Here is an 18,180-nt window from a genome sequence, read left to right as displayed (position 1 = left end):
AATTGCATGGATTGGCACAGACATACGGGGCTAGACTGTCATTTAGTCAAAAGCATAAAGTGTAGACCCAGACCCCTCTGCAGACAGACATATCACTGAAATATTTCCCCTCCTGTGTCTTCATTCACATGCTGAATGAACACACCCGATCAGGAAGGAAAAACCTGCTGCCATTTTCAAAAATATTCTCACCTCCATTCACTCTAGATGTACGCGTCCATCTAAATCCAACTCCTCTCCACAACACTCTGACTGATGCACATGAACAGCCATACAGTGATGTCATGACAATACGCTTGCGTGGGTCAAACATATGTGGGAACCGATCGCTGAAACAGTAGGCAGTGAGTCAATAATATGTTTTGATCCAGGAGAAGGCAGGTACACAGCGCCACGCTACAGCCCAAGACAATCAAAGTGAGAGCGACGCGGTCCCCCCAGGTGTGCTGCTTGGATAAAAGGCCTGTTTATCTTCACAGAATCAACTAATGCTTGCCCTGTCTTTGGAAAGCACAGCCACGGTGTACAATTAAACCCGATTTAGGTTTCTCTCTAGATTAATGTCCGTATCAAAATTCATAAAGAACTGGTGAGATGAGGAGCCTGAGCTCACGGATTCTCAGGGATTTTGTATGAAGCCCATTTAATCAGGATAACACTGTTATTAATATTCATAAAGTCAGCTGGAATACAAATGACAGACTGAGAAATCTGGAAACTTTTTGCTGGAGAAATGTATTAAACGAAGCTTAAAAAATTAATGAAATTTAGTGTATATTGGACAAAAATGCAAAACCCTGTATTGGTTGATTTGTAATTGGGCTTAGACATTTCCTTTTGAAGAATTCCATCTTTGACAGACATCAAAGACATTTTCAGTGAATGCAGGGCATGAATGGTCATTTAAAAGGATTTAAAGACATTACGCTGCAGTAATTGTACATGAATAATAAGCAGCCTACAGAGGCAATTAGCTCAAAGTCTACAAGACAAGAAGATGAAGATCATAGCAAGGCTGTAGAGGACAAACTGAAATAGAAAAGTTTAAACTCTTGGCTTTTTGGTAAACTCAACATTTTCATTTTATCTCAAGATTTTATCCTTAGTGAAAATGAAGTTTTGTTTAACTGTTTAAAAGTTATTTCAAATGGGGCATACTAATGTAGCAGTTATTCCCTCCATGGAAATGTATGTACTAAATAGTCTATGAGAGTGGTATAACAATAGTCCCTCTCTGTCATTTCTCCTGGATATTGCCTGTTTTTCAAGCCACTGAAACAGAATGACTGAACCACAGACCTTTGTGCAAGCAGTCTTGTGTGTGTGTGTGTGTGTGTGTGTGTGTGTACGTACAGTAGTCTGTCCATGTGGTGGTTTTCAGTAGGCTGTCTTGATTTTGAGTAATCTCTTCTGATGCTAACAGCTCATTAATCTGTGCTGATGCTAATACTTTATTAATCTGCCATGAAGAAACTACAGATTATGTAGAAATGTAACTGTGATGCTAATCTTCTTTCTGGAAAGGCAGTGAGATTACTTCAAAAGAAACCAGCTTCCCATCACATTTAGCTCAATTCAAACTTTCATTAAACCAGAGGGACCTCTTTTCTATTTCCCACTATTGGTATATTGCAGAATATCAATTTCATTAAGTTCCTCCCAGGTAATTCTCAGAGGAAACAGTATCAATCAGTGAATCAATCCAAATTTATTTGGTAAAGCGCCCTTTCCTGAGCTCTCTGCTGTGTGCCTCACTGAAAATTGCGAGACTATCAAAAGGTCAGGCTTGTATGCTTGGTGGTGTTTTTGCCTTTTTCTTTCCAAAAGCTACTTTCTCATGTTTGTGATGAAGGATTACGAGACTCCTCAGCTATACCCGCTAGCTGAACAGTCCTGTTCTCCTCGCATCTCTCTGAAACTTCTGTGCACAGGCAGGCTCCTGCCCGGAGTCTATCACCGAGATTAATGGAGCCCTGTGGTGTCTCGCACAAAAAGCCAGTTGTCCGTTCACGCCTGACTGTGTCTGAGCTGAATAGTGGCTGAGCTGTGTGTGCTGGCTTACAACGCACGGATAACGTTCCACTGGCATCTGCCCCAGGGGTCACGCCCCCAACCCGTCTAGCATCCAACCTCCCAAGAGTGCACACGGTTCTCCCCCACTTTGCTATTTTTACTCTCCCCCCCCCCCGTACTTCTCTTTCTGTCTTTTGCAGTCTAATTCCTCCCCTGTTTCATGCATTTTGTATTTCTTTTCACTTTAACTGAGAGTCCAGAATGGTGGCCTTATCTTATTTTTGTAGTCCTGATTCCATCAGCCTTGTCTGCATGTCCTGCTGGTTCAGGTCTGTGTAGTGCTATGTGGGAAAGTGAGGGAAATGTGAGATCATCAGGGGTGGTACCTCTCTGAACAGGATGACAAGACAATGTATTCAGCTAAACTTTATCCTCTGTAAAGATGCTCTTTTTCCATTTCATTCTTAGATGATGACTCTGAATGTCAAAACTTAGGCTTAAATTTAAAAAGTTTAGTGATGCCAAAAATGCAGACGTGTGATCAGGATTGTAGCTGAGCAGAGCTACAGCGGAATTCTCGTGACAGGCGTAATTAGCTTTTTGTTTTAGCGGTTTCACCACTAGAGGGCAGCCCACTCCCACAACGACACGTAGAGTGATGCGGCGGCAGGATCCTCTTCGGGATCGCAGCGGTGCTCCTAATTGCCTCATGCCTATTTGTTGCTTGCTTATGAATTAACTTGCACTTATGGAACTAAATTATCCACCATCATCCAACCATCATTTAATTACACCTGAGAAGCTGAACTTTAATTGGTGGTTCCTAACGAGGATCTGATGTGGCTTGAGCTGTATTAAACGATTGTTTACTTTCCTGATAGTTAAAAGCATTAAAACGATTGCATGATGGGATTATGATTTGTTAATTGCCCTCGTTCATTACTCCTTCGTAAACTGTTAGGTAGATCTCGGGTACACAGTGGAGGGGATAAAGCAAAGTCTTGAAGCACAATTTTACTCTGCAAATTAAAGCCGCCTGCCTTGTTTTGCTGTCTATGTTCCAGAGGTTATTAAAGATTGCTCTCCACCCAGCACCCCTGAGATGATATTGACAGGCTATAATTAATACTAACCTTTCTAAGTCTAATGGAAAGAGACTGACTTAGTGCCAGTGATGAAGAGCGTTTTTTTTCTTTGAGAAATTAATCATAGCTTCTATATATTTCCAGCTAATCCTAAAGTCAATGAGGAACTGAAACAAAGGCTGCCGTCCCCTGTAAAGCGCCACTGTTCAGAGACCACACCACAACTTGGGTAAAGATGCCTCTCTCTGCTCATTTTACATTGTTTGGCGATGGCTTTCTCCCACATGTGACAATTAAGGACGAGTTTGTAATATGTGGGAATGTTTATGAGTGTACCTTGCTGCTGGTGATTACCTGCTGTAATGATATCTTTGCAGAGATATGTTTTCTAAATCTAAAATGATGTTCCAATGTTTAAAAATCAGCTGCTAGTTTAGTTTGTTCATCTTCAGAGGGCTGCGATGCTGAAATTGTATGAAAATTTTAGATTTTATATTGAGAATGCGCATATGCCGTGTATGTTGGTGCTGAGTTACAGTTGTCATACAGTGTTCTTGTGCCCTTTACCCATAATTTAGTTTTATTACTATTTTATTTGCAAATATAATATAATGCTATATTATGTAGTTATATAACAACACCACAACACCCTTGTTTCATTAAAAAAAAACATTATAAATAAAAAACTTTAGATAAAGCTTCCAGATTGATGTGGGGTTTCCCAATATCCTTCAACATAGATCAGAAAAAAGCCTCATGTTATATTTCATATCCCATCCATTCAATATTGTAATACATTGTTTTTCCATTTTTTATGATTTCCTTTTTCAGATTGAGTGGTTGCTCTAGCCCAGATATCTCTCAAAGTGCATCTGAGAAAGAGGCTCTTGACAAAAGGTTCATAAAAGGTATTTTATTATTAAACAAATTGATGATTGTTTAATGACTGGTAGCACTTTTTTGGCACAACTTAAAAAAAACAAAACAAAAAAACCCAAAAAGACATCAGTGGCTGCTCTAGTATTACAGTTCAAGTGTGTATCTCCATCTAATCATCACTGTCTGTTATGATCTGTTCATATCTGACCTTATCTGTCTGCTGTGCTGTGTGTTTGTGTGCTCTCCTGGAAGGCCTAGTTCCTATCCCTTACCCACTTAAGCATTTGTCTGTTTGGAGCAAATGGCTAAAGATTTCTAAAAGAGCTTCCTTGTTTGCCCTCTCTCTGTTCCACACGATGCATAAACATTTATTTACACGTGTAAATCACCTTCAAGCGTAGTGTCAGTATGCTGTCTACTAACTTTGCCTGGGCTCTGAGGCTATGGCAGAGCCTCTGTTTAGATAAACTGGTTGGAATGACAATGAGAGATAAACACTGTATTTACCCCCCCCCCCCCCCCCCCCCCCCAAACGCACGCGATGCTCAAATTTATTCGGATGCTCTGCTCAAATATACATTTGGGTTGTTGCTGAACCACTTCAAGCACTTACCACCATGGTTTTAATAGGTGCCAAGACAGTTATTAGCAACAGACTGAACAACAATTGCTTTTTCATGATTTTCATTGTTTTTGTTTTATTTTTATTGCATTTTTTGCCATTGCGCTTTCAGTGTTTCCTTGGAAATGTAATAGTATTTATCAGGCACTATAATTTATTAACATTTAATACTGTTTATTCTGCAAAGCTCTTTGGTTCTGATCACCAGTGGGGTTTTTTGTCAGTTCTCATATGGAAAAACCCTTGTCTTCACCACAGTTGGATTAAATGTCTCTTCACCCATTTGTGAAGAAGAACTGCATAAAACATGCACACATATACACACACAACTACCTTTGTGAGAGACACCCTGATAGGCAATTTTTTTTTTAAAGAAGTAGCCCAGGTTAGGGAACAATGTATCGAGAAGTCGCATATTTGCCATGTGACAAAGGGCTTATATAAGTGTGTTTGGTGTTATTATTCATGGTTGAATTTGGTGTTTGCTCTGGTGAGTCTTATGGAGAATACTAATAACTGTCTCCAGCGATCCTGAGACCAGAACCCTAGCAACAAAGCTATGAAGCAGACCTCCCTGATCTCGACTTCAAAACCTGACCTTTTGCTAAATAATTGTGGCTGCTAAGCTGGAGCTTTTTGGACATCGTGGTCACAAGGCTGTCACTCCTGCATCACATTGCATTTATTAATGCCAGTGTCTTCTCCTTTTTCCTTCCTGCTCCCCCCTCACGTTTTTTTTTTTGTTTTTTTTTAAGAGAGACCTCGCTTTTGAAGCAGCAATATGCTTTTAGTAGCCCATGTTTGAATTTGACTTCATTTGAATTGCATTGATGTTGAAACGGTTTATGTATATTTTATAATTGCAAGAGGCACTGCCCTTTTTATGTAGCACTTGACCCTGGTCCTCCCCTTCAACTGTCATATGATTTTGCCTTACAGAAATTTTATAATAAAAATTCAGGCTGTAGTAGTTTTAAGCAAATGGAACTCGTCGCTTACATGTTCTCTGTATTCAGCATTTTTACAGCAACCTTAATCATATTCCATCATAATCAGGTGTGATAATGACATGGTGTGACTCAGGACTCAGATGTGCTAATGGACACTCTGCTTGTTCTGGTGGAGTTTGAATAGTAAGGTTTTCATAGGGAGAGGGAAAGTGAGTGAGTGAAATGGGAGAGAGAGGGAGAGAATGAAATGAAGAGACAATGAGAGCACAAGAGAGAAAAAGAGAAGGAGAGAGAGCAAATGAAAGAGAGAGTAAAAGAGTGAAAGACAGCAAAGGCAGGAGGGGGGGGGGTAGCCCTCTTTGGGGAGCAGAGTGAGTGCTCAGAAAGGCAGCCAGCGAGACAGGCCTCTGTGTTTGTCTCCTAGCCTGCGACTCTGGCCCTGGGCGCTACAGAAACATTGACAGAGGACCACGCTTCCCTCGCCTGCCAGTCAGCAGCCTGGCACACCACAGTCCCTTGTGAAAGACGGCCAGACCCAGTTTCCTTTTCAGAGAGCTGACGCAAAGCGGCAGAAAACCAACAGAGGCGCTTTTCGGCTGCCGGGCCATTTCCTCACAACGGGAGAATGGGAGTCTTGCACGTTATGTTGGGGTGTGACGTTTCTCTCTGGGTAGTTGCACTGTTTTGTGGGTGATGCTTTTTGCAAATGTTCTCTAGGGTCTGCAGCAGAATCAAGCCAGTTACTCTTTTATGTAAAGACGATATGAATCAGATTTGCGTGAATACATCTTTCGCTCTTATTATTATTGTACACATATCCCCCTTTATCTCATGCAGAGCTTAACACACTGAGGTTTGGAGAAGGCCCAGGAGCTGGAGTACCCCCACCCCCACCCCCACCAGCAATAGCTGGGAGCATGGAGGAGGGGAAACACCCCTCAAGAGCTCTCTTGCAAAAGGGGCAAGATGGTGAAGAGCTGGACGGGGGTCCCATCGGCCAGCCTCAGCTCATTAACCCTCTGCCCACTGTACCCAGGTCAGCTGTGCACTCAGAGATCTGCCTAGTGTTACCTCAGAGTAGCGCACACGAGAAGTGCTCTTCCTTCATGCTGCACACCTCTTCAGCTGTTTCCTTCCCATTAAAACATCAACTTACAAAGGATCTTGTTCCACCTCTCAGTGACATAGTTGTTGACAAAGTGTCAGAGCATGGCAGGTGTTTCACTTCACTGGTATACAGCAGTAGTGTGCCCACATCCTGGAGAGGATCAATGTTTAGCCATGAAATATGGTGTGACCCCGTTCATTATCAGGTGGTTTTATTAGACCACAATGTGAATGTCCTTTAATGAGTATATGAAGCATTGCATTTTCAGTGTCTCTTTAATAAGAACTGAATCAAATTCCTGGTTACAAGGGGAAAATAATTTACCTACCAATACACTGCAGTGATACTTTAATATCACCTTAAAGGTCAACTGTATGATTTGCGTAATATCTCAAAGTAAATAAGACACAGTAATATTCATCAAAGTTTGAAATTGCATCCCTTGTGTATTTGATAATTGCATGTCAAAATGTGACTGATTCATTTTTGGTGGCTGAATGAAGGTTTAATAAGAGCATTTTTAATGAATTGTTGCCTTTTCCAGAGGAGTCACGGAAAAGGACCATGGGAATTCCAAAGTTAGCTGTGACACGAAAAGACAAATCCCAGTCTTCAGTAGGGAGAAGAACATAGCATTCCTGCTGAAGGAGCTAGATTCCCTCCGAGTCCTCAATAAAAAGGTGAGGGATTCAGAAGAGGAAATTGTGGAGGAGATTTTATATTTTCAAATATATTTCACATTTGGGAACATTTATATGGATTCTTCAGTGTGTGAGCAGACCTTTTCAGGTGGTGTAGTATCTATATACACATGCAGTGTACTGGGTGACACACCAAGGTCTGGATGACCTTGCAAATGCCTTCGACTTAACTGCTTCATTGTGGTTGACCGTTTCAGTTGTTTGTGCTAATTGATATTGAATGTAGTAATGTAGTAATGATGCATATCACCAGTTAACACTTCACTGTTCTGTTCTGTGGTTTATATATTATTTGCTTTTTTAGTTTCTGCTTGTTAATTGTTTTCCAGGTGTCTTGTTAGTTTCCATTAACTGAGGGTGTCCTTGGGATTGCAGCAGTTGGTTAAGGAGAGTAGAGTTCAGGTCCTGGATACACCAAAAAAGTGTTGATGTGGATGTGTGTGCGTAAGTGTGTGTGCACGTGAGTGTGTCCGACTGCTTGCGAGTGTGCTTGGATGTGTGTGTGCTTCTGCTAGCGCTGTGCCCCTCTGCTCATTTGCAGTCTCTACCCTGATGAGCTGGGAGGGATTGGCCCACCAAAACAACTGGAGTTGATGTGCTGGCTTGGCACATACCTGTCCTGACAGGCGGGATCCTGTCTTGAGTCCTGACAGAGAGGCGAGAACCTGTCCTGAGAATATGTTTTCATTGGCAGTGCTGTGAGAGGGCCTTTAGAGCAGCCTAGTCTGCCATGCTTTCAGAGAGCTGGGGTGACAAAACAGACCCAAATATTTAAGTTGGGAGGTTAAATCTGTCATTTACAAACTTGTAAAGTATCACTTCCCAGACTAGGAGTTCCACTTTAGAAAAATTATCAGGCTAAAATAATGTGATGGTGAGTCCTGCAGAAGAGCAAGCAGTAATTGTCTGAATGGTTGTGGCATGCTTACTTCCTGAAAATCACAACAGACTCTGTTGAGAGATCCCAGACTGAGATGATGGCTGGTGCCAAAGACTGGTGCCAAACTATTGCCAAAAAAGTTTGTGGATGGGTTCCTACTGTACCCATCCACAAACTTATTCACCTAATTGTACACACAGAGTTCAGAGGGAGGTTTTTTTGTGTGAGTGTGTGAGTGTGTGAGTGTGTGAGTGTGTGAGTGAGTGTGTGAGTGAGAGTGAGTGTGTGTGTGTGTGTGTGTGTGTGTGTGTGAGTAAAATCAAATTAATCATTGTAAAGGAACCTGTCCCCAGTCCTGACAGAGGGGCCAGGATTCAGCACTTTTACTCACAGGAAGCTACCCAGGTGCTTGTGCGGTCTCTTGTTGTCTGAAAGCTAAACTACTGCAATTCACTACTTGCTGGTCTTCCTCTATGGGCCATCAGACCTCTACAACTGATCCAGAATGCAGCAGCACAATTAGTCTTCATTTCTTTCACTGGCTTCCTGTAGCTGCTCGCATCAGACTTAAAACCCTGGTGCTCACCTACAAAACCAAAAATGGATCAGCCCTTCCCTACAAGATGACAATGGTCAAAGCCACTGATCCCTTTCTCAAGTACTTTGAACCTTCAATACGGCTTGGTTTGAAACAGCGTGCTTCAAGTCTAATGGAAACCAAGCATTGAGATTATTCTCTGTCCTGGCTCCCAGGTGGTAGAACAAAATTCCACTGGCTATCCAGACAGCAGAGTCCCTTGCATTCTTCAAATGAGGACTGAAGACTTATCTGTTTAAGGAATATTTAAATAACCATTAAAATATAGTTTTATGGTATGGTATAGTTTGTTATTTCACTTATTGTCTGATATAGATTTTATGCTTGTTTTGCACCTCTTGTAGGTATCAGCATTGATTCCTGTATCTTAAACTCTAACCTACCGTGCTGGCTAGGATACATTCTAAGAGTAAATGACAAAGCACTTTTGTAAGTCGCTCTAGATAAGAGTGTCTGCTAAATGGTGTAAATGTAAATGTCTGTCTGTAGTTGCAGGATAAGCTGGCCCTGAGGGAGAAAGAGTTGGAGACCATGCGACTGGACAAGCAGCTCCAGGATGCTGATCTGGAGTCGCGCGCATGCGAGAGGGCAGCAGGTAGACCTGGAAGGGAGCGGGAGTGAGCGAGGGTGTCTGACCCTACCAGAATGAGCAACCACTGGATGTTTACCTTTAGACCTTCACACATTTGCTGCTTTTTCCAGCAGATTTTGTTTTTGTGTGTGCATCTGACGTTTAGCAATATGGGTGAGATTTATGTCAAAGGAAGCTATGACAGTCACCTTTCAGCTCACAGTTGCATTCCAGGTTCTGTTGGAATGATTTACTATCCCAGCCCTGAAGACAGCCTTTTACTACTGTAAACAATTACCCATTTGTTATACATACACACAAGTATCTAACTGAATTAGCCTACGTTGTAGCTAATTATTTTGTTAATGGAATTTGCCTCCTCCTCACCTTTGCTGAACAAATATTTAAATCTGTTCATGGTTTTCTTTTTCTTAACCTTCTAGAAAGCCCTTTCTCATGCTTTAATAATTAAAAGAAAACACAAGACATATATAGAGGACAATTAGGCAGCCAGTTGTTCGTTTAATAATGAGATGAACATGCATGTATTTGCCATCCTCATTTTAATATGATTTGCATGGTTCAGGGCATGGCAATGTTTAATGAGCAAATTCTAGCTAAAATGCAATATTGATTTTCTTACTGAACTTTGTCGTGGCTTAGCGTGAGGCTGCCTGTTTATCATTAAGCCATCTCAGCACATGCAGAGGAATTACAGGCTGATAGATCTCGGTGCTACTATCAGTGGGTTTAAACGGGGAGCTGGGGACAGTCTGATAATCCCACAGCCTTTTGGATTTTACCACACTGTCTCAGTGTCTGATTATTCTTGGAGCAGGACAGAGGAGGCCGGCATGAAGCTACTGCCTGTGGAATATAAGCCAGGCTGACTCATTTAGTTCAGACTTCTAATTGAGAAGCCTAACCAGAGAGGTTAAAGGCAAACTGGTGCTGAAATCATTTCCTTGAAACTTGTATGAAACTTATGAAATCATCTGTTCATTTTGTTTGAGGTTCGCTTTGTTCATTCATGATATTCTTAGTAATATTGAATAATAAGGGCAGTGGATATGAGTAGTGTTTATTAAAAGTATTGCTTTCCATTTGAGTTATTTCGCAAAGCACCAGCCTAGTCTGTTAAGGTGTGCTGGTCAAACATTCTTGCTTCTCTTGTGTCTGATGACTTTGAGATGATTTCTGACATCTGTGAGTCACATGTAATTGCTTGCTCTCTCTTTATGGTAGTGATAATCCAGGGTATTTTGATGCTGAAATTTTCCATATAAAATGCCACTTCGGGAAGTGACTCTGTGGCTGCAGGGCATAGCTGCTGTTTTTATTACTCCGGGCACACATGTCAGACCGGAGCGGAGGCAGGCATCTCGAAATGAGGCTCACTTATAGTTATTAATACCTTTGCCACAGTGTTTCAGTAGCAATAACCTCTTTCCCGAGGAGCTTAGCCTTGTTATTGTGCAGCTGGAGCGCCGGTTTCAGCAACACGAGTAATAACCACCCATATCTCTTTCTCTCCCCCTCTTACCTTCTCTCTCTCTTCCCCTTCCCCCCCTCTGTCGCTCTCACTTTCTCTTTTTCTTTCTCTGTCTAACACACTCTCTCTTACACTTGATGTCTTTCTTACTCTCTTCCTTTCTGTCTCTTTGTCTCTCTGTCTGTCTCTGTCTCAGTGCTGGTAGAGGAGGTTTATAAGGCTCAGAGGGAGAGGGACCAGGCTGTGATGGCCAGACTGCGGCTAGCTAACGAGGAGAGGGACGAGGCTCTTCTCCGAGCCAAGAAGCTTCAAGAGGCAGCCATGGAGTACGTCCTTCTATTACAGAGATCCAAACCAACCCCTTTGGCCTCCTCCCTGAGGCTCCTGTGAAGCCCTAAGAGCTGAGTGGATATCAGCTCTGTTCTGTCCTGATACTCTTCCAGCCCTGTTAAATCTCCAGCAAGGGCTGGGGTCAGGTCAGCCCCCTCAAACACAGGCTTCCTCAAAGAGGTTCTCATAGGCCAGGTTTCTGCTGACTTTTTGCTGCGTATGATCCATCAATTCTTGCCATATCACCAAGAATTGGTATATCACTGACAATAACTTTGAACTAGTGTCAGTCCCTCTGTGACAAGTTGCTTGAGATTTACTTAAGATATACTGTGATGTTTGTATATGACGGATATAAGCTATGTGAAGAAATGATTTAGGACAGATGATTTAGTGATTTATAGTCCTATTAAAGTACTGATTAGTGCCATATTTACATTTTTATTAAAGTGAATAAATGAAGGTGAAGTAGGGAGGCACCAGAGGCTGATATGAAATGCGTCCTGTTATATTTCTGTCTCTAACTTCATACTGCGTAGCAGGCAGAACAGTGCAGGTCTCCTGCAGCAGCTCTGCAGGGTTTATGATCTGCACCCAGGGCCTGGGTTTCCGCACTAGCACTGCGGGACGCCGCTTTGTTCCTGCCGTTGCAGGACAAGTTGGATGAATGGACAGGGAGGGTGGGGAGGGAAAAATCCAATATCGACTGGTTTGGAAATATATCAGAGGGGTGTGACATTTCATAAGAGTCCCCTCACCCTCGTACCAGGTTGTCAGTCAGAAGTTGCACTGCATAGGAAATCAATCAAGTCCTTCATCTGTAGGGATATTTACCATTAACACCCAGCCTCAACTGGCCTAATTAAGGCGATCTTCTGTAGCTGTTTGTTTAGTTGGCTGTTAATGCCTGAGTGGATAGTTAAGGGGTGAGGGTGCTCGTCTGAAGTAGAGGACCATTTTAAAGATAAACGCTGTTTTGTGCACCTGCAAAGGATGGCAGTCAATACGTCCCTGTGCAGATGAGACGAAATTACAGTTTTACATTGGGGTATTCGGCTTATTGAGCTGTGTGTGCTAACCGACATGTATATTGGGCAGTGAATGATGTGACCTCATAGACGCTTAATGAAGGAGCATTTTTATTAATCTGTTTAATTTTTTTATGCAACCTGTTCTTAAGTATTAATGACATTGAACCTTATTTAATATTTCACTCTCATGATTTATTGATAATTACCCAAGTCACTCAGCTGAACTGAAATTACCTAAAGGCGTGGAATGCCTTTTTTGTCATTCCGGGGAAGGCCGTAGCGCTTCAGAATCTAATTATAAATCCACATCCTTCTCGGTCTCCCTCTAGAATGGTAATTGATAGCCAAGTACGTAGAATCCCATTATCTTGTGCAGAATGGGAGAGCGTGTTCTAAACCCTTATTTTGGGAGGTCAGTCCTGGGTCCATTGTGTGAATGAGTATGTACTTTTATAATGGGGGGTGATCCGTGTAATGCCTTTGTAAATGAGATGAGAAGTTGTTGTGTGTTTTTCTTTTTGCCATAGAGGGCTGGGAGCGATCAGGTTCTCTCTCAGAGGAGAGGATCCTGAACATGGATGGACAATCATGACTATTTATGAGGTTGAAAATGTGTTTATCAGTCGAAGCATGTGAGAGAAGTATGGTCAGATGAAGTAAATGGGTTGAAATATATTTATTTTAATGCCTAGTGTAAAGTGGGGTGTGGATTTACAACTGAAGAAGATGATGGTGGTTTTTTAAAAATTATTATTATTATTATTATCGCAGTAAATTTCTCTCTGGTGAAAAGTGCATACCGACAAGCTCACTCTGACACACTTGAAAAGGAAAAAAGGTAAATATTTTAAAGGTGCTTACAGCCTAGATTCAGGCACTGGGCTTTATAATTAATGTTGTCTTTACCGTCATAAACCTGCTGTGTGTCGGCTGGGTCCAAGCAGTTGAGCCCTAAGTCACTTCCCATTCTTTCAGCACATATGAACAATTGATCCCAGTGGCCATATGGAGTAGTAAACATTAATATCTTAACAGTTCACTGTCGGCGCCGAGCAGGATGGACGTTATTGTGGACTGATGGCGAAGGCTGACAGAACTTTTAATATGGTGCATCGTCTTCTGCTCCACATCGGCAAACCAACAGGATGCAATTACTAGCTTTGGGAAGTGATTTCATTCTGCCAAGTAGAGGAAAGGAAACTGATCGAAGCTCACTACATTTCATTTCTCTCTTTTTCTCACTTTATCACTCACCCCTTGCTCCTGCCCTCCTTGTCTGTCTGTCTGTCTGTCTCTCTCTCTCTCTCTCTTTCTAGGTTGGAGAATATTAACCCAGAGGAAAGTGACATGGTAAGCCATTTAGAGAATTTCATGTGGTCTTACAATTTTTCTGTGTACTGTTTTTGTAAGACTGTCTTATATGGGAAATTACCTCAAGAAACAAAGAATTGTGAAACATCCTCATAGAAGGCTAATATCAGATTTGTCAAAGTGTAATTTTTGTTTCAAATCAGATATGAGAGACCACCTAACAAGAATCAAATGATGAATAAAGCACTTCATATGTTCATAGTGTAATCATGAACATAGTCTGTGCCTTTCTGCCCAACAGAAAAACGTGTTAAAAAATAAGTAGCATACAAGAATCCTTCAGTTTTAACACTCAAGGGTTGCACACAATGAAAAAATTCTGCCATGGAACTATGCCCAGTATAAGTCTAAAGGAGGAAATGTTTTGTCCCTGTCTGAAACTCCAAGCTTTTGAAAAAGACCCCATTTATTTTAAGCTTAAATGCTTAATAAAATGTACATCAGCCTAAGCATGTACGTCAACGTAAACATGTATTTCTTGTTTCAATTATTTATTAAAGGATGTGTGCCTGTTTTATTTATTGATTTATTGATTTATTTATTTTATATTTTATTTTTTATTTGTGTGTGTCTGTGTGTGTGTGTGTCTGTGTGTCAGGACCTGGAGGAACTGCTGCACAGGGTGAGCAGTGCTGACTCTGCTCTGAGTATTGAGCGCAGTGGCATGGCTATCTTGGAGCGTATTCAGAGAGCCAGAGAGCGCCGCTCCAAGATCACCTCTGAGGAGATGAGAGCTGTCATAGAAGAGAGAGACAAGGCCTTGAGCAGGGTAGGACACGGTGCGCACACACTCGCAGCGCACACTCTCGCAGCGCACACTCTCGCAGCGCACACTCTCGCAGCGCACACTCTCGCAGCGCACACACTCTGCTAAGGGTCAGTCTTGACACAAATCAGCCCTAAACATTTCACACCGTTGTTGTGTACCAAGCCAGAAACCTTTACACCACAGAAATAAATCAAATGTCTTTCTCTAAATATTGACTATCTCTGCTCCTTCCTTCAGTTTTAACCCCTCTGCAAGATGCCTTTGATTATCAGTCTATTAAAGTACATATATCTGTTTATTCACCAATCCAAACCCTGATTTAAGAATCAACACACCAGCTAACTAATTCACATGTAGTGACAAATATTGCTGCATAACCTTAAATATTTGATATATCATTTCTACACACATATTTCAAGCAAATGAAAACAAAAAAGCAGGTAGCCAAATATTGACATCCAGATATTTTACTTCATCACAGTTTGACATGGGCTTGACTATTTGCTCAGAATTTACTGTTGATGAATATAGGTCATATTGCAACATGGTGTCATATTAAAGTCCATTCCATTGTTGAAATAATCAGTTGCATCTTTTTTCTGGTTGTGTTGAATTGGTGCGTTGTTGGTGTGCTCTAAGAGATAACACCTTTTTAACTGCAAGGGACATAGTAGGATTAGTACATCAAGCTTTTTGAAACCGTTTTCCACTGCTCTGATTTGTGGGAATATTTACAATTGAGATCCCTTCAACAGCATTCCCCATGGTTGACCTGGGAAGATGCTTTCTGGTCCTGTCCTACAAGTTAGACAGGCAGGCCAAAGGCATCGACGAGAGAAGCAGCACAGTGGTCTGGGTGGATGCGCAGAAAACACAGCTACACTGAGCATTTGCTGGGCTGCTGCTGCAGACACGGTGCACAGTGGCGGGGGAGTGTAAATTCGCGTATGGAGGACTAGAGTCTGACATCATAAGGAAAACTCAGAAGTTCCATTACTTTGTTCTTATGCAGCTCAAACTGGAGTTTCAGGATTCTCAGCAAAATTTGTAAGCGATTTTTCTCCCTCCAGTCTTAGAGCATGAACTAACCCTATTTTCTTCCAAATATGTAAATGTGTTCCTTTATTGTAACCATTCCTCTGACTGTTGCTTTGATGTAGTTCAATAAATAAATGTTTCAGAGCATTTGACATCATGTGCATGTGTAGATCTAGTATATGCATATTGCTTTTGTGTCTCTGAGAATTTTTAGAGATAAATGAACCTCATAAAATGCATCCCACTACATGAACTGATCCAGGATCTGCAAAAACAGGTAGACTCTGAAAAGCAGTGTCAACCTCTCCAGTTCAAGCGCAAGGCCAGGTGTAACCTGCCTAACTGCACCCAAACCCCACCATCATATTCCTGCGATCCTCCATCCTGTGTGAGATTCCCGTGAAACAGTGCCCTGATTTTTCCACGAGCCCCCAATCCAATCTATGGGGCAATTTCAGGAGTATGTTGCAAACGGCAGCCTAATCCCTCTGCGGCGGAGATGGGTCCTCTCTCTATCCTTAAGGATTTCTCCCTCCCCTGCCACGGCTCCCATTCCTCTCTTCATCTCGCAGGGATTATCCACTGGCAGCAGGCGTGAGGGCCGCTGCCTCCCTCCGGCCTGCTGGAATATGAAAGCTGGATGAGTGTTGGGAGAAATAAATCTCCATTCACCCTTCTCTCCTCTCTGCGTGGCAAACGTGGAGAATAAGATCCGCTTCGTTACGTCCCAGAGCCTGACGTGCTTATTGAATTCCTCCTGATATTGATAGAGTGCCGATGCTAAAGTGCGAGTGGAAATGAAGTCTCCTCTCTGGATGATTTAGGCTGCCCTGATTGTTGTCGAGATCTCATTTGGTTGCTTCTTCCTCTCCCTGAGCAGGCTATTGTGTGACTTTAAACCCCTTATACTAACTGTAATTGTCTAATTAGAGCTACTCTCAGGTATGAGTGACACTTGCGTTCATGCGGCTGAATTAAAGAGCAGAACTAGGTTAATGTGTCTGCTGATTTGACTCATTTCCCTCCTGCCTGTGGCTATTTTTGGACTGCTAGTGGCAGGATAGAGGCCCTTGCATCAGAACAGAGGTGCAGTCTGATTTAAATATGTTTCCCCCACTAAAAACATCTGTTTCCCAAGAGCCATAAGTCAGACTGACACTAAAGGGGAGCTATGTGTTTTGTCTGGCCGGCAGGGCTATTATTTTAGTCTGCAGAGGAAAGGGCCGGGAGTGGGCTTGGATGCGGAGAAGCCTGTTTGTGCGGCCGCTGGGCTTTGAGGCAGCTGGATGTTGGAACGTTGGGACTTGTTAGGGAGTGAGGATGGTTTACATTCCTGGTAAGTGTCCTTCAGTCTTGGAATGTGCACATGGAGAAGAGCACATATGGACTGGTCTAAAACAACCCAGCTTACAATAATACTCAGCATAGGGCTTGTCGTATCAATGTGTTTATACTCTCTGTCTGTCTAACTGTCTGTCTGTCAGTGCTGCCTGGTTTCCTCTAGCTGTGGAAGAATGGCAGATTTGTAAGAGACATATTTGTTTGTAAAGATGGTGGAACAGAAATTTGACAATTCCACTCCTAATCTCCTAATGTTCCTGTATTGTTCTTATCATCTTTCAAAGATGATGATGATGATGATGATGATAACTGCACCTCTTACCCAGATCTTGAATTGTGTGAATTTCCTCAAAGCAAAGGTTTTATTTTGAAATATGATAGATTAATTTGTATCATTCCAAGGATTACACACAAATAGTGAGTAACATCTGTGTTGTGTGTTCTACAGTAAATGTAATGTCAACTGAGTTTAAGAGCTTGTGTCATTCGTCATGTAGTATCATGTAATTTTCTCTGTGGCCAGTGCTTACCCGGCCTTCAAGACACTCTCTGTAAATATCAGTTTAACACAATGTCAAATAATAGTGTTCTTTGTGATCTGTATATGGTATGTATAGTTTTTGGTTTTTGCTTGTTTTTTTACTCAAACAACAAATATTCAGATTTCAGATCTGCTATAACCCAAAGAAATGTCTGCTGGCATCTGTTTTTATTCATCTACATAGTGGTGAATACATTGTTCAGGTACCATTATATGCACGTATGGGTGACCATAGGGAACAGAATCATTAAAGTGAATGAGGAGGTGTGTTGAAGGTGCACAGAGCGGGAGGCAGTCATGACATCACGAATGAGAGGGAATGAGAGAGGCATGTGCATATTCTCATGCTGTGTGGCAGGTGCCCTCAGCACCTGGGTGGGAAGCATTCTGAGTGCCTCCTGTCTCACAAGCTCTTATTGCTTCTTGGCAGTGCAAGCGCCTGGAGCAAGAGCTGCTTTATAGCAGAGAGCTAAGCCAGACCACCACCAGTCACCTGGTCACTACACACCATCAGGAACAGGAACACAAGGTAAAAGCACACACCAATACGAGGACTAACAACCCCATACATGCACCACTGCAACCGTTACAACGTTCACATCCTGCCACAGATGCATACAAAACGTACAGACTTCTCTTCAGGGATGCTTGCGGTTCTGTCCTACGCCACTGTCCCTCTGCTTAGAACCTCTTTATGTATGCAGGGCCTGCCTCTAACCTCACTTTTAAACATGGTCCGCCCTCAATCCATATTCTCTCCCTACCACAGCCCAGCTAATCGTCAGCCCATTAACCAATCAGCTCTGTCCTTTCTGGACTCGTGCTGACTGACAGGTGGACAGGGCAGTGATTAGCGAGAG

The 18,180-nt window shown here is 42.2% G+C and overlaps 1 protein-coding gene across 2 annotated transcripts in view; it reads left to right on the top strand.

Annotated features, from left to right (window-relative positions):
- The window catches only part of mipol1 (mirror-image polydactyly 1), a 44,324-nt gene that overhangs the window by 8,921 nt on the left and 17,223 nt on the right, over positions 1-18,180 (top strand). The window contains exons 3-11 of one of the 2 annotated variants that reach the window (XM_027013191.2): positions 3,243-3,327; positions 3,930-4,006; positions 6,387-6,585; positions 7,202-7,337; positions 9,326-9,431; positions 11,096-11,225; positions 13,577-13,610; positions 14,230-14,400; positions 17,751-17,849. In XM_027013191.2, the coding sequence (XP_026868992.2) occupies positions 3,243-3,327; positions 3,930-4,006; positions 6,387-6,585; positions 7,202-7,337; positions 9,326-9,431; positions 11,096-11,225; positions 13,577-13,610; positions 14,230-14,400; positions 17,751-17,849 (1,037 nt within the window). The remainder of the gene's footprint in view (positions 1-3,242; positions 3,328-3,929; positions 4,007-6,386; positions 6,586-7,201; positions 7,338-9,325; positions 9,432-11,095; positions 11,226-13,576; positions 13,611-14,229; positions 14,401-17,750; positions 17,850-18,180) is intronic. The other variant, XM_027013192.2, reaches the window with a different exon arrangement.

The sequence above is a fragment of the Electrophorus electricus genome, chromosome 13 (assembly GCF_013358815.1).
Source record: "Electrophorus electricus isolate fEleEle1 chromosome 13, fEleEle1.pri, whole genome shotgun sequence".
NCBI lineage: Eukaryota > Metazoa > Chordata > Actinopteri > Gymnotiformes > Gymnotidae > Electrophorus > Electrophorus electricus.
This window is presented reverse-complemented; position numbering and strand designations above follow the sequence as displayed.